The sequence below is a fragment of the Anolis sagrei genome, chromosome 8, assembly GCF_037176765.1.
Source record: "Anolis sagrei isolate rAnoSag1 chromosome 8, rAnoSag1.mat, whole genome shotgun sequence".
Classification (NCBI taxonomy): Eukaryota; Metazoa; Chordata; class Lepidosauria; order Squamata; family Dactyloidae; genus Anolis; species Anolis sagrei.
In genome coordinates, this window is record NC_090028.1 from 28,461,185 (window position 1) to 28,485,890 (window position 24,706).

A 24,706-nucleotide genomic window follows, 5' to 3' on the forward strand; every position below is an offset into this window, starting at 1 on the left:
CTGGAGCAAATTTGGCACAAATACCCGGTATGCCCAAATTTGAATACTGGTGGGATTGGCGGGGGGGGGGGGGGATTGATTTTGCCATTTGGGAGTTGTAGTTGCTGGGATTTATAGTTAACCTGTAAACAAAGAGCATTTTGAACCCCACCAACAATGGGATTGAACCAAAGTTGGCACACAGAACTCCCATGACCAACAGAAAATACTGGAAGGGTTTGGAGGGCATTGCCCTTGAGTTTGGGAGTTGAAGTTCGCCTACATCCAGAGAGCACTCTAGACTCCAACAATGATGGATCTGGACCAAACTTGGCACAGATACTCCATATGCCCAAATGTGAACACTCATGGGGTTTTGGGAAAATAGACCTTGAGATTTGGGAGTTGAACTTGCTGGGATTTATAGTTCACCTACAATCAAGGAGCGTTCTGAACCCCAACAATGATAGAATTGGGCCAAACTTCCCACACAGAGACCCCCATGACCAACAGAAAATATTATGTTTTCTGATTGTCTTTGGCGACCCCTCTGACACCCCTTCATGACCTCTCCAGGGGTCCTGACCCCCAGGTTGAGAAACACTGCTATAGACCCAGCAGCACCCTGGAAGTTAAACAGTATCAGAGTCTGGAAAGCCAGGCTGTAGGCTCTCTGCAGTTATTGGTTTAGAAAGTATCTCTTTGGGTTTGGAGTCCACCCTTTTTCCTGGGGTTGAGATCTCCATTTTGGAATCTCCCCTGCCTCCTTCAGTAGAGAAAAAAGCCTCAGATGTGCTGTTGGTCAGACAGGCAAAGCTCTGAAAAGTCATTGTGAGTACAATTGAGCAATTAAGAAATTGAGATAGCTAGATAGAATAGCAATTGAGTACAATTGAGATACCGAGATGGATAGATAGAATAGGAATTAGGAAATTGAGTTATAGATAAAAATTGAGTTATTGAGAAATCGAGATAAATAGTTATTGAATACTATTGAGCATTACTTCATCTCCAAAGCTTACCTTGAGCTTAGAGAGGGGAAGACCTGTTCTTTCTAACCATAGCAGCTCAGGGTTAGGGTGAAAGATCCCAGGATTTTTTCTACCATTTGGAGAAAAGTTACCTCAGTAATTGAAGAAAAGGGAAAGAAAGAACTTCTCTATGGTTTCCCAAATTGACTGTTTGTGTTGTAACTTTATCAAGCTGTGCCAAGTCTGCCAAGAACTTTGGAAATAAATATTTTGTTGATGTTCATATCTTGACTGGCATCGGTTGCTGAAAGTATTGAGTTATTGCGTCAAAGAAAGATCCCCAGCAGTTCACCCAGATAAAGAGAGAAGCACATCTTAGTTTCAACGTTACAGTGTCTGGGTGTGACGGCAGAAGGAGTGTGTGATGATAATAATATTAATATTATTAATAATAATAATAATAATTATTATTATTATTGTATCCCACCACCATCTCCCCATGACTCCGGGCAACTTACATGGCAACTTACATGGGGACAAGCCCAGTCAAACAAAGATTAAAGTATAACACAGTAAACATTTGCAAATGCAAACATCATAAAAACATAACCATCAATAACCAACCAATAGCCTAACATAGTGGCCATATACTGAGCCAAGGAACTAGTGCAGTACAGTTGGAAGGACAGGGCTGGTGGGAAAGTGCAGGAGCCAGATGATAAGTTTGGGCTGAAAGGGTCAATTCAATTAGTCAATTGTTGTTGTTGTTGTTGTTATCTTTATATATATCCAATTTTTCCTCTCCATAAGGAGATTCAAAGCGGTTAACATTAAACGCATTATACTGCTATCTATATAAATAAAAATGTAATGTTTGTTTGTGGGATTAACATAACTCAAAAACCACTGGGCAAATTGACACCAAATTTGGACACAATACACCTATCAGGCCAACGAGTGACCATCACTCATAAAAACACTGAAAAACACAGCAGAAGAGACTTTAAAAGCCAGAAAATAAAAAATACATTACAAAGCATGTGCAAAACCACACACACACACACATTTATATGCAAACACACATACACATATACACAAACATACATATACATATATACATACCCAAAATACATATACACAGACGGTCACAGCAGCACGTGGCAGGGGACAGCTAGTTTAAAATAATAATAATAGTAATAATAATAATAAAAAGAAGTATACTTATGTTTATTTATTTCCCACATTTTCTCTCCACAAGGAGACCCAAAGCAGCTAATATTAAATGCATTACAATGCAATTTATAATAATGATGATGATGATGATGATGATAATATTTACAGCATTTATTTACAGCATTTATATTCCGCCCTTCTCACCCCGTGGGGGACTCAGGGCGGATTACAGTGTACACATATATGGCAAACATTCAATGCCAATTTTGACATACAACATATACAGACATACACAGAGGCTATTTAACTTTTTCTGGCCATCAGGGAAGCTGTCGCTTTCATCATCCATCTGCGACACTGATGAAGTACTTCTGCATTCCCCGCATGCTTTTTGCTGGAGTGCTCTGCCGGAGTCCTTTTTTATGGCCTCATAAATTAGTTAATTTAGCCTCCCCACACTTTAAGGTGGTCCCACTTGACAGATGCAACTGTTTTTCGGGTTGCAAAGGTCGACAACAGGCTACACAACTGGTTGGAAACCCACTCCAACCTGGGCTGGCTTCGAACTCATGACCTTTTGGTCAGAGTGATCTTAATGCAGCTGACACTCAGCCAGCTGCGCCACAAATAGTGGTTTTTTATATCCAGCTTTTTCTCTCCATGAGAAGACCCGAAGTAGCTAACATTAAAAGCAATACAATGCAATTTAAAATATTTATTATTATTATTATTATTATTATTATTATTATTATTATGTTTAGTTATATCCCGCTTTTTCTCCCCATAAGGAGACTCAAAATGGCTAACATTAAATGGATTACAATGTAATTTACAATATTTATTATTATTATTATTACATTTATTTATATCCCGCTTTTTCTCCCCATAAGGAGACTCAAAGTGGCTAACATTAAATGGATTACAATGCAATTTACAATATTTATTATTATTATTATTACATTTAGTTATATCCCGCTTTTTCTCTCTACATGGAGACTCAAAGCAGCTAACATTAACAAACATTCAATGCCATTTTTAGATATACAGACAGACAGATAGAGGTATTTTGGGCATTTCCACTTCAGCGCCTGGAGGTTATGCTCGATTCTGGCCACAGGGAGTGCTGTCGCTTCATCCACTATGACACCAAGTCATTTTGATCGTATTTCCTCCTTGCTCTTTGACGACTGGTGTTTTTTTTTATGGTGTCGTAAAATACCTCCCCGTTTTAAGCAGTCCCTAATTTCTCTACTCACAGCCCAGCTTAGGTGGACAGTAAGCTAGGCTTAACAGTTATGTGTTCAATCCGACTCAGGCTTCGAACTTGCCACCTCCTGGACAGCAGTGATCTATTGCTGCTGGTGATTAACCAGCAGTGTTACAGCCCGACCCTGTAGGCTTTGTAGGCCTGCGCTTTCTCGTATTATAGGTCCTGGGATTCCCCAAAGCCTTGGCCAGCGTAATCGGTGGAGTGTAATGCTGGGGGTTGCAGTCTGGCAGAAGCTTTAGAAAGGTTGCAAATATCCTCACTTGTCTCCCTTTTGGTTTCTGTTGCAGGTATTCCATTGGGAGCGACCCAGCTGGCTGGTTGAGAATCAACGCCGAGAATGGCATCATCGAGTCCCGGTCGGAGTTGGACAGGGAGTCCCCCTTTGTGCAGAACAGCACCTACGTGGCCCTGATCCTGGCCAGTGACAGCGGTGAGGGGACCTTTGAGGGCTGTGTTTCAGTAATTTGGTGGTGAATTCATTAATACCCTACTTTTTCTCCTGGTATGGGGCCTATGAAGACCCAGAGCAAATAAAATACAGCTAGGGAAATACAGCTAAAAACCTAGGGTGTATCAACACTGTGGAATTAATGCAGTTCATCACCACTTTGGCTGCCATTGGATAGCTTGGAATTTGTAGTTTGGTGAGGTATCATTCATCTTGGGTGGAGAAAGCTTTTGTTTCCATGATGGAAGTTATGTGTTGTTCAATGTGAAGAAAACTGTCGTACACCAGAGCAGGGACACCTCTGACCTTAAACACTAAACTGCTTGATAAAATCAGCAAGCAGTTTATTGTAGAATATAAGTAGGCAAAAGTAAGTAAAAAATAGCAAAACAGTTAAGCACCAAAAAAGTCTATAAGCTTCAAAGGGAAACAAGATCCAAGAGTACACGGAAATCCATGAAACAAGGCACTTGAAACCATGAAACAAAACAGCAGGAAAATCCCATAGGCAAAACTTCAATTTGGCAAAAACTTGGTACATGAAACTCAAAGCACTTGAAAGCAAGACCATGATAAAATAGCAACGTTGTCTTTACTGAGGCAACCGTCTCCCATGAATCATTACAAACCTTTTCCAGAGCCCAAAACTGAAAGGAAAGCATTCTTCTTGACCTTCCCACCAGATAATGGTTCATTATATCTCTTTTTCTGTAGCCAAACTGATAGCCTCAGTCTCTGAAAGCTCTGCTTCTGTTTACTAAAACTTTGCTTTTATCCTCTCCTTCATTAACTCCTGCACCTGGCAAATCAATCTCAGCATCATTTTCAGACCGTTGCTCTGAGAAAAGCAGCCTCTCTCAGGAATGTGGCCTTGTGAATCTTCCTGAGACAGCTCAGGCCTCTCTTCTGATCTTAGCTCAGGCCCAAGCAACCCCTCATCCTCAATGCCGACAGATCTCGGGCCCAGCAACCAGAACATCATCCCCATTCCCATCAAGAACATTCCCATCATGAACACCAACATGAACATTACACACAATCACAACAAAAACACACAACTGGAGCTTTTTTTTTTAGTGTACTGTGTTTAAAGGACACTTTTAGCAAGATTTCCTTGCAAAGTTCATTGCTTTGAATCCCACCCATGGGAGAAAAGCAGGATAAAAATAAATATAATAATAACAACATCAACAACAACAACAACAAAGACTGAATACTATACCTTGTAAGCCTACAACTTCCATGAGCTATGACAGATAAACTGGTGTCAAACTGTATTAATTCTACTGTGTATATACATGTTCTGGAACAGCTGTTCCAGGAGCTCCAATTTTATTTGCTTTGAATTAAATGTTGGTTTGCAACCCTAGGCTTGGGATTTTGCAGCAGGGTGGCTTCCTGTTATAGTTTGCAATCATAGGGCAAGCCACCTGTCCATTATAGTTAGGATCCCTGGTCCCGCCCCTCTCTGGGTTTTTTGGAGGGAAGGGGCCATTTTTCAGTTAGTGTCAGCAAAGGAAGTCATTGCAGAGGATGTATACAGACGTCCTCCTGTGCAAAGGCTTCATCCCTTAAGGCTTTCCGGGGGAGAACAGTCTTGAGAGCCTCTAAAGATTCCCAAAGGTTCCGGGGAAACAGCCTTACAGCACTGAGGAATTCCGGAGAGAATAACAGCTCTAATCATCAAAGCAGCGAAGTGATTACAGGCCTGTTGGTTCGTCTGCTCGGTTCTGAGAAACAGTTCAGCTGGTAGTGGATTCAAATCAGTCAGGTTTAGGTTCACAGCAGCCTGGGAGGAGCTAGAAAGGGGAATTTTCCTTTAAACAAGGTTTTTGAAGATAGTGCCTGTTCCCTGTGAACAAGATTGCAAGACTGTTAAGAAAGCTTTACAATTCCTGTTTGTTCATCAATGAAGGACTGTTATATTTAAGCTCAAGCCTCATAAAGACTGTTTAATAAGGGAAATTTCTCTAAAGGCTTCTTTTCGGGGCCCCTGGCTTCCCGCTGGATCCAAGCCATACATCCTCTCTTAAATGCACTTCATTTCAGATCCAGCGGCGACAGAACAATACATTTCTGGTTGCAAACTCTGCTTAGAAAGCTAGGATTGAGTTCTGCTTGCCTTGAAGTTAGAAAAACTCCAAAAAGTTCCTGTCCGGGCTACCATTCTCCAGGAGGCCAGAAGCAGCCTGTCTTTCGCCAACCTCAAAAGGATTCTTGCATGACACGGTGGGATGGATGACCTCTAGGGTTCCCCCCAGCTCTTTTGTCATTGAGACATATGAATCATTTAGGACCTTAAGATCATCTGAGGAGGCCCTGCTCTCTTTACCGCCTTCGTCACAAGTACGTTTGGCGGAGACGAGAGACAGAGCCTTCTCGGTGGTGGCCCCTTGGCCCTATAGTTATTAGATCGGCCACCTCCCTTTTAACATTCCGAAAAAGGTGGCTTTTTGAACTAGCGTTTCCATTTGCAGAATAACTGACATAGGAAAGTGGAACGACGACAATGAGACCGGACAACGTTTTTAACAAGGAGACACTATGAATTTATATTTTATTGATTTGTTTAGTTTTTATTATATGTTATGTTTTTAAATTATATTTATGATATTGTAAGCATTGAGTTTTACTCTGTTAACTGCCTTGAGTTGGCTACGGGCTGCAAAAGGCGGTATACAAATAAATAAATAAATATGGGTAGAGTGGGCAGGTTGACCTCAAGCGTGATGCTTGCATCCATTTCCCTTCAGGTTCTCCTCCGGCCACCGGCACTGGGACTCTCCTGCTCTATCTCCAGGACATCAATGATAACGGCCCCGAGCCGGATCCGCGCGCCATCTCCGTCTGCAACCAGAGCCCGGAACCCCAGGTGCTGGGCATCGTGGACAAGGACCTACCGCCCAACACCGGACCCTTCTCGGCCGTGCTGGAGCTGGGCTCCAGTGCCAACTGGACTGCCCAGGTCAACAACGGTAAGGGGCCTGTGGCTGTTAGGAATTGTGGGAGTTGAAGTCCAAAACATCTGGAGGGAGGGCCAAACTTGTCCCATGCCTGGTATAGATGCACTCTGCTAACTGTGTCTCCTCTTCCTCCACGAGAAGACCGCCTGACCCTTCAACTGACCAAGGTGCTGGACCCTGAGGACTACAATGTGGCCGTGAAGCTGACCGATGGCCAGGGCCTCTCCCACCTGACAATGGTCAAGGCCCAAGTGTGCGATTGCGAGGGGGCCGCCCAGAACTGCGGGTCGAGGAGAGCCGCATATGCTGGAATGGGCGTCCCTGCCATTCTGGGCATTCTAGGCGCCATCCTGGGCTTCCTGAGTGAGTATGGCAAGCGGCTTCTCTTTGCCCTGAGCAAAATGAGTCTGATTTTGAGCTCTGCAAAGCTTTCTTCTGCAACCTGAACAAATCAGGCCCTTGGGTGCACCTGCCAGTTTGCAGAATGCTCTTTTTTTTGCTTAAGACACAGGGAGAGGCGGGTAAGAAATAATAATTAATTTATGGCCCCAGGGATACTTCCCCCCATATTGGACTGCAACTCCCATTAGCCACCATGCTGGTTTGGCAAGGTTTATTGACATGGGCTTAATATGAACAGACACTGGCATGGGGGACTAGCATTTATTTGAAAATGCTGGACGTAACCCTAACATTTTTCCGCATCCAGTTTCACCCAGGTTCCACCTTCAATCAGTGTATGTACTTTACCCTGTTTCCCTGAAAATAAGACAGTGCTTTATATTAATTTTTGCTCTCCAATATGCACTAGGTCTTATTTTCAGGGGATGACTTATTTTTGGGGAAATGAGTGTGTGTGTGTGTGTATACATATAGATATACATATATACATATATATATATACACACACATATATACATATACATACACACACACTTATATATGTATACACTTTTTAATATATGTGTGTATCTATCTAAGTATATAAAATAATATATATTATTTATTACCCACCTCTTCTGATGGCCCAAGGCAGGGTACCACAAATTCAAAATACAATAAGTTACTAAATTGTATAGATAAAAACACACATTAGGTCTTATTTTCAGGGGATGACTTATTTTTGGGGAAATGATTGTGTGTATGTGTATGTATGTATGTGTATGTGTATACATATAGATATACATACATACATATATACATATATATACACTCATATATATATATACACACATAAACATATACATACACACACACTTATATATGTATACACTTTTTAATATATGTGTGTATCTATCTAAGTATATAAAATAATATATATTATGTATTACCCACCTCTTCTGATGGCCCAAGGCAGGGTACCACAAATTCAAAATACAATAAGTTACTAAATTGTATAGATAAAAACACACATTAGGTCTTATTTTCAGGGGATGACTTATTTTTGGGGAAATGAGTGTATGTGTGTGTGTGTGTATGTATGTATGTATGTGTATGTGTATACATATAGATATACATATATACATATATATATATATACACACACACATACACACATACACACACTTATATATGTATACACTTTTTAATATATGTTTTAATATCTATGTATATAAAATAATATATTTTATTTATTACCCACCTTTTCTGATGTCCTGAGGCAGGGTACAACAAATTCAAAAACAACAAATTTAAAATACAATATATTACTGAATTTTATAGATAAAAACACACACAGATATGAAAACTTATACCAAACACAGCTACAGAATTCAAATGTAGAGATGACAGAATGCAAATCAAAACTCATGGTTGACTTTCTATATATATATATATATATATATAGAGAGAGAGAGAGAGAGAGAGAGAGAGATTTTACACATACACAAACATATGATTGAGGATGGCGTGATTTTAATAGTGAATGCAATGTTTTATATGTTTTAATGTGCATTTAATTTTAATTTTTAATTTTTAACTTAAATGTATTCTGACTGTTTGTTGTCCAATGGCCTTGAATAGTTGCTGTATGTAAAGCCACCTTGAGTCCCCTTCAAGGTAAAGAAAGGCAGGATTCAAACAGAGTAAATAAATATATACATACACATATATACATATACATATACATATATATAACAACATTTATATGCTGTCCTTCTCATCCCGAAGGGGACTCAGAGTGGCTTACAAGATATATATATACATACAATATATTATATTATTAGCATAATACAATATCAGTATTATATATTACTATATTGTACTACACCATTATATTGTTATATTATTATATTACTAGCTGTGCCCTGCCACGCGTTGCTGTGGCCTATAGTAAAACTTATCAAAGTTGAGGTAGATATCTGGACTATTATGAAAGAGAGGTCCCTACCTATTCCTTCCCCCTTTTCCTCCCCCTTTCTCTCCTTTCTTCCTTCTCTACCTCTTTCTTTCTTTCTTTCCTTCTTTCACTACTTGGTTTCATCCTTCTCTCTTTCCTTCATTCCCTCCCCCTTTCTTCCTTTGCCTTTCTTCCCTCCCTGTTTGCTTCCTTCTTTCTCTTTTTATTTCCTTTTATTTCACCACCATCATAACAATAACAATAATGCAATGCATTGCCTCTGGGACCTGACACCTCTCCCATTCCCCCTAAAAGGGTCTCATAGGAACAATAGCATCATCATCATCATAATAGAAATAACAACCTTTACCCGCCACGTGTTGCTGTGGCCAATCTTCCCTCTTTCCCTCCTTCTTTCCCTCCCTCCCTCCCTCCCTCCCTCCTTCCTTCCTTCCTTCCCATCTTTCCTTCTCCTCTTCTTTCTCTATCTCTTTCCTTCCTTCCCCCTTTTTCATTCTCTTCTGCTGTCTCTCTTTTCTTTCCTTCCATCTTTCCTTTTCTTTCCTTTTCTTCTTCCTCTAACTTTCCTTCCTTCCCCCTTTTTCTTTACCTCCCTTTCTTTTTCTTCCTTCTTTCCTTCCTTCCTGTCTTTCTTAGATTTTGACAGGGCGGGAAGGGGCGGGGTGGGGTTTGGAGGTGGCGTGAAGTAAAAGGAGGTAAGATTGGGGCAGGGGAGTGATGGAGCGTGGGGTTGCGTGTGTGTGTGCGGCAGCGGGGGGAGTGATGGAGCGTGGGGTTGCGTGTGTGTGTGCGGCAGCGGGGGGAGTGATGGAGCGTGGGGTTGCATGTGTGTGTGCAGCGGCGGGGGGAGTGGGGTTGCGTGTGTGTGTGCAGCGGCGGGGGGAGTGGGGTTGCGTGTGTGTGTGGCGGTGGGGGGAGTGATGGAGCGTGGGGTTGCGTGTGTGTGTGTGTGGCGGCGGGGGGAGTGGGGTTGTGTGTGTGTATGCGGCGGCGGGGGGAGTGATGGAGCGTGGGGTTGCGTGTGTGTGTGCGGCAGGGTGTGTGTGTGTGCGGGAAGTGGCGCGGCGGGGCTTGGAGTGGGAATGGTTTCCGCAGAGGGAACGTTGGCCGGAAGGCCATGTGCGCGCGCCAGGGAACTTGCAGCTGGGCGCCAATGCGCATGCTCAGTTGTTTTGCCGTTTTGTGAGTGTGTTGTTGTGTTGTTTTTCATTTTGAGTAGATATGTTTGTACCTTGTGGGTTGTGTTATGGGTATGGGAATTTTGGTTAAGTTTTGTTGGGGTTTTTTTGAGTTTTGTTCTTTTGCCGTTTTGTGAGTGTGTTGCTGTGTTGTTTTTCATTTTGAGTAGATATGTTTGTACCTTGTGGGTTGTGTTATGGGCACGGGGATTTTAGTTAAGTTTCGTTGGGGGATTTTTGAGTTTTGTTGTTTTGCTGTTTTGTGAGTGTGTTGTTGTGTTGTTTTTCATTTTGAGTAGATATGTTTGTACCTTGTGGGTTGTGTTATGGGCACGGGGATTTTGGTTAAGTTTCGTTGGGGGATTTTTGAGTTTTGTTGTTTTGCCGTTTTGTGAGTGTGTTGTTGTGTTGTTTTTCATTTTGAGTAGATATGTTTGTACCTTGTGGGTTGTGTTATGGGCACGGGGATTTTAGTTAAGTTTCGTTGGGGGATTTTTGAGTTTTGTTGTTTTGCTGTTTTGTGAGTGTGTTGTTGTGTTGTTTTTCATTTTGAGTAGATATGTTTGTACCTTGTGGGTTGTGTTATGGGCACGGGGATTTTGGTTAAGTTTCGTTGGGGGATTTTTGAGTTTTGTTGTTTTGCCGTTTTGTGAGTGTGTTGTTGTGTTGTTTTTCATTTTGAGTAGATATGTTTGTACCTTGTGGGTTGTGTTATGGGCACGGGGATTTTAGTTAAGTTTCGTTGGGGGATTTTTGAGTTTTGTTGTTTTGCTGTTTTGTGAGTGTGTTGTTGTGTTGTTTTTCATTTTGAGTAGATATGTTTGTACCTTGTGGGTTGTGTTATGGGCACGGGGATTTTGGTTAAGTTTCGTTGGGGGATTTTTGAGTTTTGTTGTTTTGCCGTTTTGTGAGTGTGTTGTTGTGTTGTTTTTCATTTTGAGTAGATATGTTTGTACCTTGTGGGTTGTGTTATGGGCACGGGGATTTTAGTTAAGTTTCGTTGGGGGATTTTTGAGTTTTGTTGTTTTGCCGTTTTGTGAGTGTGTTGTTGTGTTGTTTTTCATTTTGAGTAGGTATGTTTGTACCTTGTGGGTTGTGTTATGGGCACGGGGATTTTGGTTAAGTTTCGTTGGGGGATTTTTGAGTTTTGTTGTTTTGCCGTTTTGTGAGTGTGTTGTTGTGTTGTTTTTCATTTTGAGTAGATATGTTTGTACCTTGTGGGTTGTGTTATGGGCACGGGGATTTTGGTCAAGTTTCGTTGGGGTTTTTTTGAGTTTTGTTGTTTTGCCGTTTTGTGAGTGTGTTGTTGTGTTGTTTTTCATTTTGAGTAGATATGTTTGTACCTTGTGGGTTGTGTTATGGGCATGGGAATTTTGGTTAAGTTTCGTTGGGGGTTTTTTGAGTTTTGTTTCCTCGTTGGATGCCCCTAACAAATTTATATATATAGATTAGTAATATTACATAATATATGATATTGTATTATTACTATTAGATTGAATTACATTATAATATACAGTGGGTTAAAGCCCTGTGCCGGCAGGACTGAAGACTGACAGGTCGCAGGTTCGAATCCGGGGAGAGGTGGATGAGCTCCCTCTGTCAGCTCCAGCTCCTCATGCGGGGACATGAGAGAAGCCTCCCACAAGGACGATAAAAACATCAAATCATCCGGGCGTCCCCTGGGCAACGTCCTTGCAGACAGTCAATTCTCTCACACCAGAAGCGACTTGCAGTTTCTCAAGTCGCTCCTGACACGACAAAAAAAATTATAATATTAAAATTTTTGTATGTATATACATTATATTATATTATATTATATTATTAGTAAAGCACAGGGGACAAGATGGAACTGTCTTCTGCCCCCCCCCCCCCCCAGCATCTGGCCAGATCAGCAGTTGATGCCGGGAGGGGGGGGGGGGCTCCATGCAGACAGCCTCCATCTAACAAACAAGATAGGTTATGTAGGTTTGTTCTTAAGCTGAATATGTTTGTAAGTTGGGGACAGGGACATTTTTTCAGTGTAACTCTCTCTCTCTGTCTCTCTCTCTCTCTCTATATATATGGATATACATACATACATTTGTACACAGACACACATATACACACACACACTAGCACAGGCATACTTGGGCCCATCAGGTCTTTTAGACTTCAGCTACCCCAATTCCTAACAGCCTACCAGCTCTTAGGAATTGTGAGATTTGCAGCCAAAACACCTGGAGGGACATCCAGAGTTAACCCATGCCTGCTCTATAGTAAATGTACAGCGAGGACCTATTGATTTCTAGAGAAGTATTAGCTCTAGGAATCCCAAGCTCTTCCAGCTCTTATGGCCACTGCAAAGGTTTCTGACCACGTACTCCTCCTTGCCTTCCAGTCCTACTCCTGCTGCTCCTGCTCTTTGTGAGGAGGAGGAAGGTGGTGAAGGAGCCGCTGCTTCCTCCGGAGGATGACACCCGGGACAACGTCTACTATTACGATGAAGAGGGCGGCGGAGAGGAGGACCAGGTGAGCCTCTCAATATGAATTATTCACTGCAGGTGAATGGGACTACAACGCCCATCACCTGAATCTCCGGCTCCTGTTTTCTAACTGTTTTCTCTCCCAGGACTACGACCTGAGCCAGTTGCATCGAGGGCTGGACGCCCGTCCCGAGGTTACCCGCAATGATGTGGCCCCCACCCTCATGCCGGCCCCACAGTACCGCCCCCGCCCCGCCAACCCCGACGAGATCGGCAACTTCATTGACGAGGTGAGTAGGATTCAGGGAAAATGGAGGGCTGAGTTGGACTTAAATCTGAAGCTAGCCATTCCAGATCAGGGATGCTCAACCTGGCTTGAATGGTGTGTCCATACAGCAGAATCAAGGCACTTTGGCACTCCTTGAACTGCCATAGCTCAATACCAGGCAATCCCCGGGGTTGTGGTGCTAAACCACATTGAACCACGGCAATTCAACCAGTGGTAAACCAATAATTCCATTGTGTAGGTGCACCCTAGGTTATCATCTTCCTCCTGAAGGAGTTCTTCTTCCACTTGAAGGACTTTTAGGATACCTGAAGGCCTGTTTTCATTGGAAGACCCTCAGATCCCTTAAGACCATCTTCCACTTGAAGGTCCTTCAGATACCTGAAGACCTTCTTCTCCCCCTTGAAGGCCTTTTAGATACTTGGAACGTCTTCTTCCACCTGAAGGTCTTCTGCTTGACATTCAGATCCCTGAATATCATCTTCCACCTGAAAGTCCTCCTCGAAAGCCATTCAGATGCCTGGTCTTCTTCCATCTGAAAGTCCTCTTCCTCCTCCAGGACCCTAAATGTTTTTCTTCCATCTCGTTTTTCATCTCCTAATCCTCCTTGAAGGACCACCAGATCCCTGAAGGTCTTCTTCCATTTGAAGGTCTTTCCTCTTCTCCTTTTTTTCTTCCTCCTCCTTGAAGGGCCATGAGATACCTGAAGGTCTTTTTCCATCTGAAATTCTCCCTCTTCCTTTTCCAGTACAGTAGCCTTCAGATCCCTGAAGGTCTTTTTTCTTTTCCTTTTTCTCCTCCTCTTCCTCCTACTTGAAGGTCCTTCAGATCTCTGAACGTGATCATCTTCCCTTTGAAGGCCTATCAAGATTTCCAAAGTTGGTCTTCTTCCCCTTGAAGGCCTATCACAATCCCTGAAGGTGCTCTTTTTCCTCCTGAAGGCCTATCAAGATCCCTGAACGTGGTCTTCTCCCCCCTTAAGGCCTATCAAGATCCCTGAACGTGGTCTTATTCCACTTGAAGAAGGTTATCTTCATCCACTTGAAAGCTCCTTAGATCCCTGAAAGTGGTCTTCTTTCTCCTGAAGGACCTTTAGATCCCTGAAGGTGGTTTTCCACTTAAAGAAGGTCATCGCCTTCTTCCACTTGAAGGCCTATCAAGATCCCTGAAAGTGGTCTTCTTCAACTTGAAGAAGGTTGTCTTCTTCCACTTGAAAACCTTTTAGATCCCTGAAGGTGCTCTTCTTCCCCCTGAAGGCCCTTTAGATCCCTGAAGGTGGTCTTCCATTTGAAGAAGATCATTGCCTTCTTCCACTTGAAGGCCTATAAAGATAACAGAAGGTGGTCTTCCCATTGAAAGCCTGAAGGTGGTCTTCTACTTCTATCCAAAATCTGATTAACCCAACCTCTTTTGTTCCCTTCTTCGCTGCAGAACCTGAAGGCAGCTGACACGGACCCCACGGCACCCCCCTACGACTCCTTGCTGGTCTTTGACTATGAGGGCAATGGGTCAGAGGCCGCTTCCCTCAGCTCCCTCAACTCCTCCAACGGAGACCGGGACCAGGACTACGACTACCTCAACGACTGGGGCAACCGGTTCCGGAAGCTGGCCGACATGTATGGCGGAGGCGAGGAAGAGGAAGACAACTAGGACCACTTTTTCTTTCCCAGCAGCTACATAGCTCTGGTCATAAATGGACAGAAAGCAACACACCAAAGATGCCTTTTCCCAAACGCTGGCCCTCTTGGATTCCAATCAATGAATGACTGTAAATACTTGTCTCCATTTTCATATACTTCATTGTTATTAAATAAAATGCTGCTGAAATGCATGCAATTAAAATGGAAAAAAATAAATTAAAAAGACAGACAATAGAGTAAAACAAATTAATAATTACTAAAAAACACAACCCCTAATTCTCCTTCCTATACACACACACACACATGTTTAAAAATACAACTGACTGTTGAAGCTTTTCACTTAAAATAAATAATTGCAAACTGGAGAATCTTTGCATTTCACAAAGACATCCAAGCATTGTTTGGGCCTCTGTTCAAGGAAATTGAATTTAATGTGTCGTCGAAGGCTTTCATGGCCGGAATCACTGGGTTGTTGTTAGTTTTCCGGGTGGTATAGCCATGTTCCAGAAGCATTCTCTCCTGACGTTTCACCCACATCTATGGCAGGCATCCTCAGAGGTTGTGAGGTCTGTTGGCAACTAGGCAAGTGAGGTTTATATATCTGTGATGTCCAGGGTGGGAGAAAGAACTCTGGTCTGTTTGAGGCAGATAGTAATAGTAAATTTTATTGCTTAACCCTTAGGCCATATCACAATATCGAACCGAACAAAAAGGCTTGATAAAACTTGAGTAAGTTAAGTAACACTTATAACAATATAGCAATACAGTAAATAAATATGATAAAACTGAATATATACATCGGGATATATTGAGGCAGGTGTGAATATTGTAATTGGCCACCTTGATTAGCATTGAATGGCCTTGCAGCTTCAAAGCATGGCTGGTTGCTGCCTGGGGAATCCTTTGTTGGGAGGTGTTAGCCGGCCCCAATCTTGTCTGGAATTCCCTATTTTCAGAGTATTGTTCTTTATTTGCTGTCCTGATTTTAGAGTTTTTTGAATACTAATAGCCAGATTTTGTTCATTTTCATGGTTTCCTCCTTTCTGTTGAAATTGTCCACATGCTGGTAGATCTCAGTGGCTTCTCTGTGTCGTCTGACATGATGGTTATCAGAGTCGTCCAGCATTTTTGTGTTCTCAAACAATATGCTGTGTCCAGGTTAGTTCGTGAAAGGCTCTGCTATGGATGACTTCTCTAGTTGAATTAGTTTGCAGTGCCTTTCATGTGCTTTGATTCGTGTTTGGGCAATGCTGCTGCGTTTGGTGGTCCCTATGGAGACTTGTCCACAGCTGCGTGGGATACGGTAGACTCCCGCAGAAGTGAGAGGATCCCTCTTGTCTTTTGCTGAATGTAGCATTCAGGGCCAGCTAACACCTCCCAACAAAGGATGGGGCCTTGCAGCTTCAAAGCGTGGCTGATTGCTGCCTGGGGGGATTTTTGTTTGGAGTTGTTAGCTGGCCCTGATTTATTCATGCCTGGAATTCCCCTAGGAATCAGTCAGGGCCAGCTAACACCTCCAAACAAAGGATTTACTGTACTGTAGTTACTTTATTTACTGTAAAGAACAACACTCAAAACCAGGCGAATTCCGGTCAAAAAACAATCAGGGCCAACTAATCACCTTCCAACAAAGGACTCCCCCAGGCACTAAGAGGCCAGACCTTGAAACTACCAGACCATTAAATGCTAATCAAGGTAGCCAATTGCTATATTCACACCTAATAATAATGATAATGATAATTATTATTATTATTAACTTTATTTATACCCTGCCACCATCTCCCCAAAGGGGACTCGGAGTGGCTTACATGGGGCCAAGCCCGAACAAGAATTACAATATAACAATACAAATACCTATCAATATAACAATACCTATCTCAAACAGACAAGAGTTCTTTGTCCCACCCTGGAGACCCCACAGATATATAAACCTCACTTGCCTAGTTTCCAACAGACCTCACAACCTCTGAGGATGCCTGCCAATGTGGGTGAAATGTCAGGAGATAATGCTTCTGGAACTTGGCCATACAGCCTGAAAAACTCACAGCAACCCAAATTAGATTTAAACAGCAATTTCTCAGAAATATTCTGATTTTACCCCCTCCTTTCTCCCCTTTACCTGAATGTTGACTGGTTAGTATAATACCTGGCTGCATTTTTCAATATTAGAGATATAGAGAAACGAAAACACTAATATCAATGAAGAGAGTAGAGTGCAGAAAGTCATGTGTTTAGAGGGAAGAGGAGAAAGCAGACCTGGGTTTTGACATTTTTTTAAGGATTACAATAATGATGGTAATTAAAAAATGCATGAGTTTAAGCGCAAGGAATGTATTTCAAGAGTTGCCTTCTAAATTTCAAAGCCTTGCTATTCAATGAAATGCAGCCCGATTTTCCTCTGAAATCAGCCCTTTGGGCATCTTTTGCAAACAATGCACTTTACTTGCAGCACTGCGATTTCCAGAGCAATGGCCAAAGACAATCAGTTCTGGCATTTCTTGCTATTTCTCCACTCTATTGGACTATTTTTAAAAAATATTTCTGAATCTCCAAAGAACTCCAGTACCTTAAATTTTTACCAATTGCCCTTTAAGACATCATATATGTGTAGATTGAATTTAATGTGATTCCTCATATTAATTTTCCTATTATTGTACAAACTCTTTAACTGTGCCTAAAGTCAAACCGGAAAAACAGCTTTGTTGGACTACAATTTCTTAAATCCCCAAATAACTGCTGAATTATGGGAGTTATAGTCCTAAAGATCTCTTTTCCTAGCTTCAGTCCTTGTGGATTTTTGTCTATTATCTGTAAAACAGAATCAAATATTGCCCATTTCTCCTTTTCAGATAATTTTTGAACTATTGATCATATTGCAAAAAGAGTCAACTGTGTCCGCCTGTATTTGTTTTGTAGTTGTTTGATACTTTTTATGGAATTTATGTTGAATGGTGTTAAATTTTTTAGTATGTGCATTACAGCTTTTTTTTTAGATTTGCATTTTAAATATATATTTGAACCATTCTTCATTGCTTCAAACTGTAAGATATAAATAAATCGGTTTCTTAAGAAGTTGCTCTCTCTGTTTAAGTCTTTGGGTACATCGCCGTCCATGGGCTTGACCTTTTGAGTTTTCCACCTTTCCCCCCGCAATTCTTCTACAACTGTGATAATGTATATAAATGTGAAAATTTAATAAAAATAATATTTACTTACTTACTTAATTACTTAGGCGATCCCTCGTAGCCCGAGGATGATGGTCCTCCAAGTGGAGGATCTTGACGGTGGGTCCGTAGGTGGCTACGGAGCCCTATTCTTGACCCACATGTTCTTAATGGTGTAACATTAGAAAATGTTGACCATTTCCGCTCCCTTGGCAGCCACCTCTCTACCAAAGTCAACACAACATAGAAATACAATACCACCTGAGCTCTGCGAGTGCAGCATTTTTCCGAATGAAGCAGAGAGTGTTTGAGGACCGGGACATCCGTAGGGATACCAAGGTGCTTGTCTATAAAGCTATTGTCCTCCCAACCCTGCTATATGTCTGCAAAATGTGGACTGTCTACAGACGTCCCATGCAACTCCTGGAACGATTCCATCAGCGCTGCCTCCGGAAAATCCTGCAAATCTCTTGGGAAGACAGGCGGACAAACGTCAGCGTGCTGGAAGAAGCAAAGACCACCAGCATTGAAGCAATGGTCCTCCGCCATCAACTCCACTGGACCGGCCACGTTGTCCGGATGCCCAACCACCGTCTCCCAAAGCAGTTGCTCTACTCCGAACTCAAGAACGGAAAACGGAATGTTGGTGGATGGGAAAAGAGACTGAAAGATGGGCTCAAAGCCAACCTTAAAAACTCTGGCTTAGACACTGAGAACTGGGAAGCCCTGGCCCTTGAGCACCCCAGCTGGAGGTCAGCTGTGACCAGCAGTGCTGCAGAATTTGAAGAGGCACGAATGGAGGGTGAAAGAGAGAAACATGCCAAGAGGAAGGCGCATCAAGCCAACCCCGACAGAGACCGCCTTCCACCTGGAAATCGATGCCCTCACTGCGGAAGAAGATGCAGATCAAGAATAGGACTCCACAGTCACCTACAGACTCACAAGAATTCTGATCCTGGAAGACTATCCTACTTGGCCAACGAGGGATCGCCTAAGTAAGTAAGTCCGCAGTGAGAGCAGGTAGAAGGCGGTCCCAGTCAAGGTTGGCTTGACGCACCTTCTTCCTCTTGGCACATTTCTCCCTTTCACCCTCCATTCATGCCTCTTTGAATTCTGCAGCACTGCTGGTCACAGCTGACCTCCAGTTGGAGCGCTCAAGGGCCAGGGCTTCCCAGTTCTCTTTTAGTGTCTATGCCACAGTTTTTAAGCTTGGCTTTAAGCCCATCTTTAGATCTCTTTTCCTGTCCACTGGCATTCCGTTTTCCATTCTTGAGTTCGGACTAGAGTAACTGCATTGGGAGATGGTGGTCGGGCACTCGAACAACATGGCCAGTCCAGCGGAGTTGATGGCGGAGGAGCATCGCTTCAGTGCTGGTAGTCTTTGCTTCTTCCAGCACACTGACATTTGTCCATCTGTCTTCCCAAGAGATTTGCAGGATTCTTTAGAGGCAGCACTGATGGAATCATTCCAGGAGTTGAGTGTGACATCTGAATACAGTCCATGTTTCACAGGCATATAGCAAGGATGGGAGGACAACAATAATACATAGCATCTCTGGATACTAGACTCCTATAAATACAGCCTGGAATCACATTGGCCTTTTTGGCTGTAGCATCACATTCATGGCTCATGTTCAACTAAGGTTTTTCTACTACATCATACAAAGTTTGCAAAAATATTATTATTAATTGTATATCTCACTTTTAAGTTAATCTATTATTATTACTATTTATTATATATACCACTTTTAAGTTACATTATTATTACAGATCCCATGTTAAGTTACATTATTATTATATTGTATATCACACTTTAAAGTTACATAACAAGATTGGTACACAGGAGACAAGATCACTCTGCTGGCTTTTGTATTTGATCATACGTTGGACACTTCCCAAGGGGCTCTAGGACTGTCTCTAGGACTGTGATGTGTCGGTGAATAATGTGTGTAGATCCAAGCAGGGTGGCCTTTTGCAGCTGACACACGGTAATTTGGTCAGCGCTGATTGTGTTTAAGTGCAGGCCAAGGTCTTTAGGCACTGCACCCAGTGTGCCAATCACCACTGGGGCCACCTTTACTGGCTTGTGCCAGTCTTTGCAAATTGATATTTAAATACTCATATCGTGTAAACTTTTTCAGTTGCTTCTCATCAATTCTGCTGTTGCCTGAGAGTGTAACATTATTGTTGCATTATTATTATTATTATTATTACTATCATCATCATCATCATATTTTCCACTTTACAGTTACATTATTATTATAGATCCCACTTTGAAGTTACATTATTATTATTTTACTGACACAAAAACACAGTATGTCACAGCAAATGAGATCTATATGCTGGATTACATTGTTGTTGTTGTTGTTGTTGTTATTATTATTATTATTATTATTATTAAATATCCCACTGTCAAGGCACATTATTATCATGGATCCCACATTTAAGTTACATTATTATTATTATTATTATTATTATTATATCCCACATTTAAATTACAATATTATTGTTGTTATTATATAGCCCACGTTTAAGTTACATTATTATTATTATTATCATTATTATTATTATTATTATTATTGTAGATCCCACATTTAAGTTACATTATTGTTATTGTATATTCCACTTTCAAGTTACATTATTATAATTATTATCTATCCCACTTTCAAGTTTACATTATTATTATTATTACTATTATATTTTCATATACTCCACTTTTAAGTCACTTTCCCCCTCTGCCACTCCTAATCCCAACTATTGCAGCAATGCAAAAATTTAGTTGAGTATTGACCTTCCCACAATGGCGGCGGCTGACTCTTCCCCAGCGCCTTTTCCTGACCCTCTCAAGAGGGCCGCTTCCCAGCTTATTGCGCATGCTCCGACCTTTCCAATATGGCGGAAATTCGCGCCTGTATGCTATCCCGTGCGGACTTCCCAATATGGCGGCGTTGGCGTTTCCCTGACCTTCCCAAGATGGCGGCTCCACCTGAAGGAGAAGCAGGCATGGCGGAGAGTGAGGCTGTGCTGAAACGAGCCATTGAAGGCTTGGAGCTTCTACTGAGGAGAACTACTGCGCCTGGTGAGACAAAGAGAATGAGGACTAGGCCCTATATCCCTGTGGGATGATTCCAGGGTGGGAGAAAACAGGTGTGAAGGCTGCAAATGGCAAGCTTGAACAGCATGAGGCTGGAAAGCCTGGCTGTTGTTGCCTGGAGACACCCTCAGTTTGGGAAGTGTTAGCTGGCATTTAATTGTTTGCTGTCTGGAGTTCCTCTGACTTGATTCTGGTATTTTTAATACTGGTAGCCAGATTGTGCTCATTTTCCTGGATTTCAATTGCTTCTCTGTGTAGTCTGACTTGGTAGTTGTTAGCATGGCCCATCATTTCTGTGTTCTCAAATAATATCCTTCTTTGGAGGCTTTTAAACAGAGGCTGGATGGCCATCTGTCAGGGGTGATTTGAATGCAATATTCCTGCTTCTTGGCAGAATGGGGTTGGACTGGATGGCCCATGAGGTCTCTTCCAACTCTTTGATTCTATGATTCTATCCTGTCTCCAGGTTGGTTCATCATGTGTTCTGTTATGGCGGACTCTGTGGTTGGATTAGTCTGCATGCCTTTCATGTGCTTTGATTCGTGTCTGGGCAATGTTGCTGCGTTTGGTGGTCCCCATGGAGATTCCAGACAGCAAACAATCACGTGCCAGTGAACACCTCCCGAACAGAGGTTGCCTCCAGGCAACAGAGGCCAGGCTACCTCAATGCATATATCCTCATTGATTATTATTATTATTATTATTATTATTATTATTTAGAGGTTTTCTATACCAGCCTTCTCAACCTCGACGAGGGACTCAGGTCGGTTTAGAGCATATATAAAGTACAATCATATAAAAGAACAACAAGTACAAATCATTACATATTAAAATAGTGCAACACAGTACAATAAAAACATCATCATTACATCATTACAGTTTCCTACGCCAAATCATCAATCCAGTCCAAGTCATAGTCATGCTCGTAGTCACAATTCATCATAATTCACCACAGGGCAAAGTTCTAGGTTCAGTCCCTGAATGCCACCTTCCAGAGCCAGGTTTTTAGTGATTTCCTGAACGTCAGGAGGGAGGGGGCAGATCTAACCTCTAGTGGGAGGGAGTTCCAAAGCCGGGGAGCCACCACCGAGAAGGCCCTGTCTCTCGTCCCCACCAACCGTGATTGTGAGGGTGGTGGGACCGAGAGCAGGGCCCCCCCGGACTTTGCAGCTTCATGGCTACTCAATGCTTTCTGTTGTCAAATCTACATACATAAAAATGTAATGTTCGTTTGTGGGATTTACAGAACTCAAAAACCAGTGGGCCAATTGACACGAAATTTGGACAGCGTACACCTAACAACCCAATGTATGTCCTTCATGCAAAGTTTTTTGATTTTGTCATTTGGGAGTTGTAGTTGTATTGCTGGGATTTATAATTCACCTACAATCAAAGAGCATTCTGAACTCCACCAATTACGGCATTGAACCAAACATGGCACACGGAACTCCCATGACCAACAGTAAACACTAGAAGGGTTTGGTGGGCATTGACTTTGAGTTTGGGAGTTGTAGTTCACCTACATAGAGAGCACTGTGGCCTCAAACAATGATGGATCTGGACCAAGCTTGGCACGAATACGCAATATGCCCAAATATGAACACAGATGGAGTTTGGCGGAAATACAAACCCAACTAAAGGATTCCTCCAGGCAGGAATCAGCCAGTCTTTGAAGCTGCAAGGCTACTCAATGCTAATCAAGCTAGCCAATTGCAACATTCACACTGGGTTGTTGTGTGTTCTCCAGACTGTATGGCCGTATTTCCATAAGCATTTTCTTCTTATGTTTAGCCTGCATCTATGGCAGGCATCCTCAGAGGTTGTGAGGTCTGTTGGAAACCAGGAAAATGGGGTTTATATATCTGTGGAATGTCCAGGGTGGGAGAAAGAACTCTTGTCTGTTTGAGGTAGGTGTGAATATAATAATTGGCCATCTTGATTAGCATTGAATGGCCTAGCAGTTTCAAGGGCTGGCTTCTTACAACCTGGGGGCATCCTTTGTTGGGAGGTGATTATTTGGCCCTGATTGTTTTTTGACTGATTTTGAGTGTTGTTCTTTATTTACAGTAAATACAGTGACTGTGAGAGAGAGCTGTTCAGCAGTGGAACTCTCTGCTCCAGGGTGTGGTGGAGGCTCCTATTTATTTATTTATTTACAGCTTTTATATTTCGCCCTTCTCACCCCGCAGGGAACTCAGGGCGGATCACAGTGTACACATATATGGCAAACATTCAATGCCAATTTTGACATACAGCATATACAGACATAGACAGAGGCTATTTAACTTTTTCTGGCCACCAGGGGAGCTGTCGCTTTCATCGTCCATCTGCGACATTGATGAAGTACTTCCGCATTCTCCGCATGCTTTTCGCCGGAGTGCCTGCTGGAGTCCTTTTTTATGGCCTCATAAATTAGTTAATTTAGCTTCTTTAAGGTGGTACCTAATTTTCCTACTTGACAGATGCAACTGTCTTTCGAGTTGCTAAGGTTGGCAACAGGCTACACAATTGGTTGGAAACCCACTCTAACCCAGGCTGGCTTCGAACTCATGATCTTGGGAGGCTTTTAATCAGAGGTGGGATGGCCATCTGTCAGGGGTGCTTTGAATGCAATTTTCCTATGTCTTGGCAAAATGGGGTTGGACTGGAATGCCCACGAGGTCTCTCACAACTCTATGATTCTGTGATTCTTTATTGGACAGGCCAACACAGTCTCCAGGAAACAAAGGGGGCCGCACTGCTGGAATCCCTCCACTTGAGTGTGGCTTCTTTGGAGGAGAAATTAGCTCAGGACCCTCAATGGGACGGACTGCGAAGGTTGACCACAGAGGCCTCCCAGAAGACTCTGTGGCTGCCCCAATGCTCTGACGTGCCTTGGACTTTTACCCGCCATGTCTTGCTGTTGCTGCTGAGTCTCAAGCAAAGCATGGTTCTCCTCGCAGCAGTTCCCATCCCACCGAAGACCCCTGCGTCTGCACCTCCTCTCAGCCCCGATACCCTCAGCGTCGCTCAGGAGAAGACCGTGCGGGCAGCTTTGCAGTTTGCAGTCACCCTGGGTCTCTGTCCCTTCCTCCTGCCAGGCGTGGGGCTTCCCCTTGGATGCAGGACCGAGTTTGGGGCCGTGATCCGGGAGATCGTCTCGCCCAGCTGCATGGTTAACGCCGTGGGCAAGCTCTATGCCACCTGCACCGGCCTCTTGGAGGTTGCTCAGCACCCTTTGCTGGGCAGCCTGGTTCTCACGCGGCATCTGGGGGATCTCCTGGCCACGTTGTGCCAGCTGGGATTCTGCCCAGGAAGGAGGAAGCGAGAAGGAGACAAGCCGGAGAAGGAGATGGGGGTGAGTTCTCATTCGAGGTTCACATTAAGAAGAGAAGAGAAGGGGACACGGGAGCCATGTTTAAAAATTTAGAAAGCGGTAATGTTGAAGTGCAGATGGGAGGCTTGATTTCTGATGCTCTGGAACAGGGATGTCACATGCATTTCCGTTGAGGGCCACATCCGCATTATGGTCGCCTTCAAAGGTTGCGATGGATGGGGACTCCGTGTAGACAGAGAGAGCATCAAATACAGTGGAACCTCAACTTAAGAGTGTCCCAAATTGAGAGTGTTTTTATAGCAGCAAGATAGGAGAGATAATATCAAGAGAGATCCTTTCCGGAGACAGAAAAGTATGGCTTTATTTCCAGCTGGGACCCTGGAGTGGAGCTGTGTCCAAAAGC

General features: G+C 42.9%; 2 protein-coding genes across 2 annotated transcripts in view; both read left to right on the forward strand.

Annotated features, from left to right (window-relative positions):
- The window catches only part of LOC132783300 (B-cadherin-like), a 43,147-nt gene extending 28,050 nt beyond the window's left edge, over positions 1–15,097 (forward strand). Inside the window, exons 11-16 of the mRNA XM_067471075.1 lie at positions 3,681–3,823; positions 6,595–6,816; positions 6,946–7,167; positions 12,719–12,849; positions 12,950–13,093; positions 14,521–15,097. Of these exons, the coding sequence (XP_067327176.1) occupies positions 3,681–3,823; positions 6,595–6,816; positions 6,946–7,167; positions 12,719–12,849; positions 12,950–13,093; positions 14,521–14,739 (1,081 nt within the window). The 3' untranslated portion in view covers positions 14,740–15,097. The remainder of the gene's footprint in view (positions 1–3,680; positions 3,824–6,594; positions 6,817–6,945; positions 7,168–12,718; positions 12,850–12,949; positions 13,094–14,520) is intronic.
- Positions 15,098–20,808: 5,711 nt separating this feature from the next.
- The window catches only part of TANGO6 (transport and golgi organization 6 homolog), a 64,089-nt gene continuing 60,191 nt past the window's right edge, over positions 20,809–24,706 (forward strand). Inside the window, exons 1-2 of the mRNA XM_060788006.2 lie at positions 20,809–20,972; positions 23,690–24,324. Coding sequence (XP_060643989.2) covers positions 20,867–20,972; positions 23,690–24,324 — 741 coding nt within the window. The 5' untranslated portion in view covers positions 20,809–20,866. The remainder of the gene's footprint in view (positions 20,973–23,689; positions 24,325–24,706) is intronic.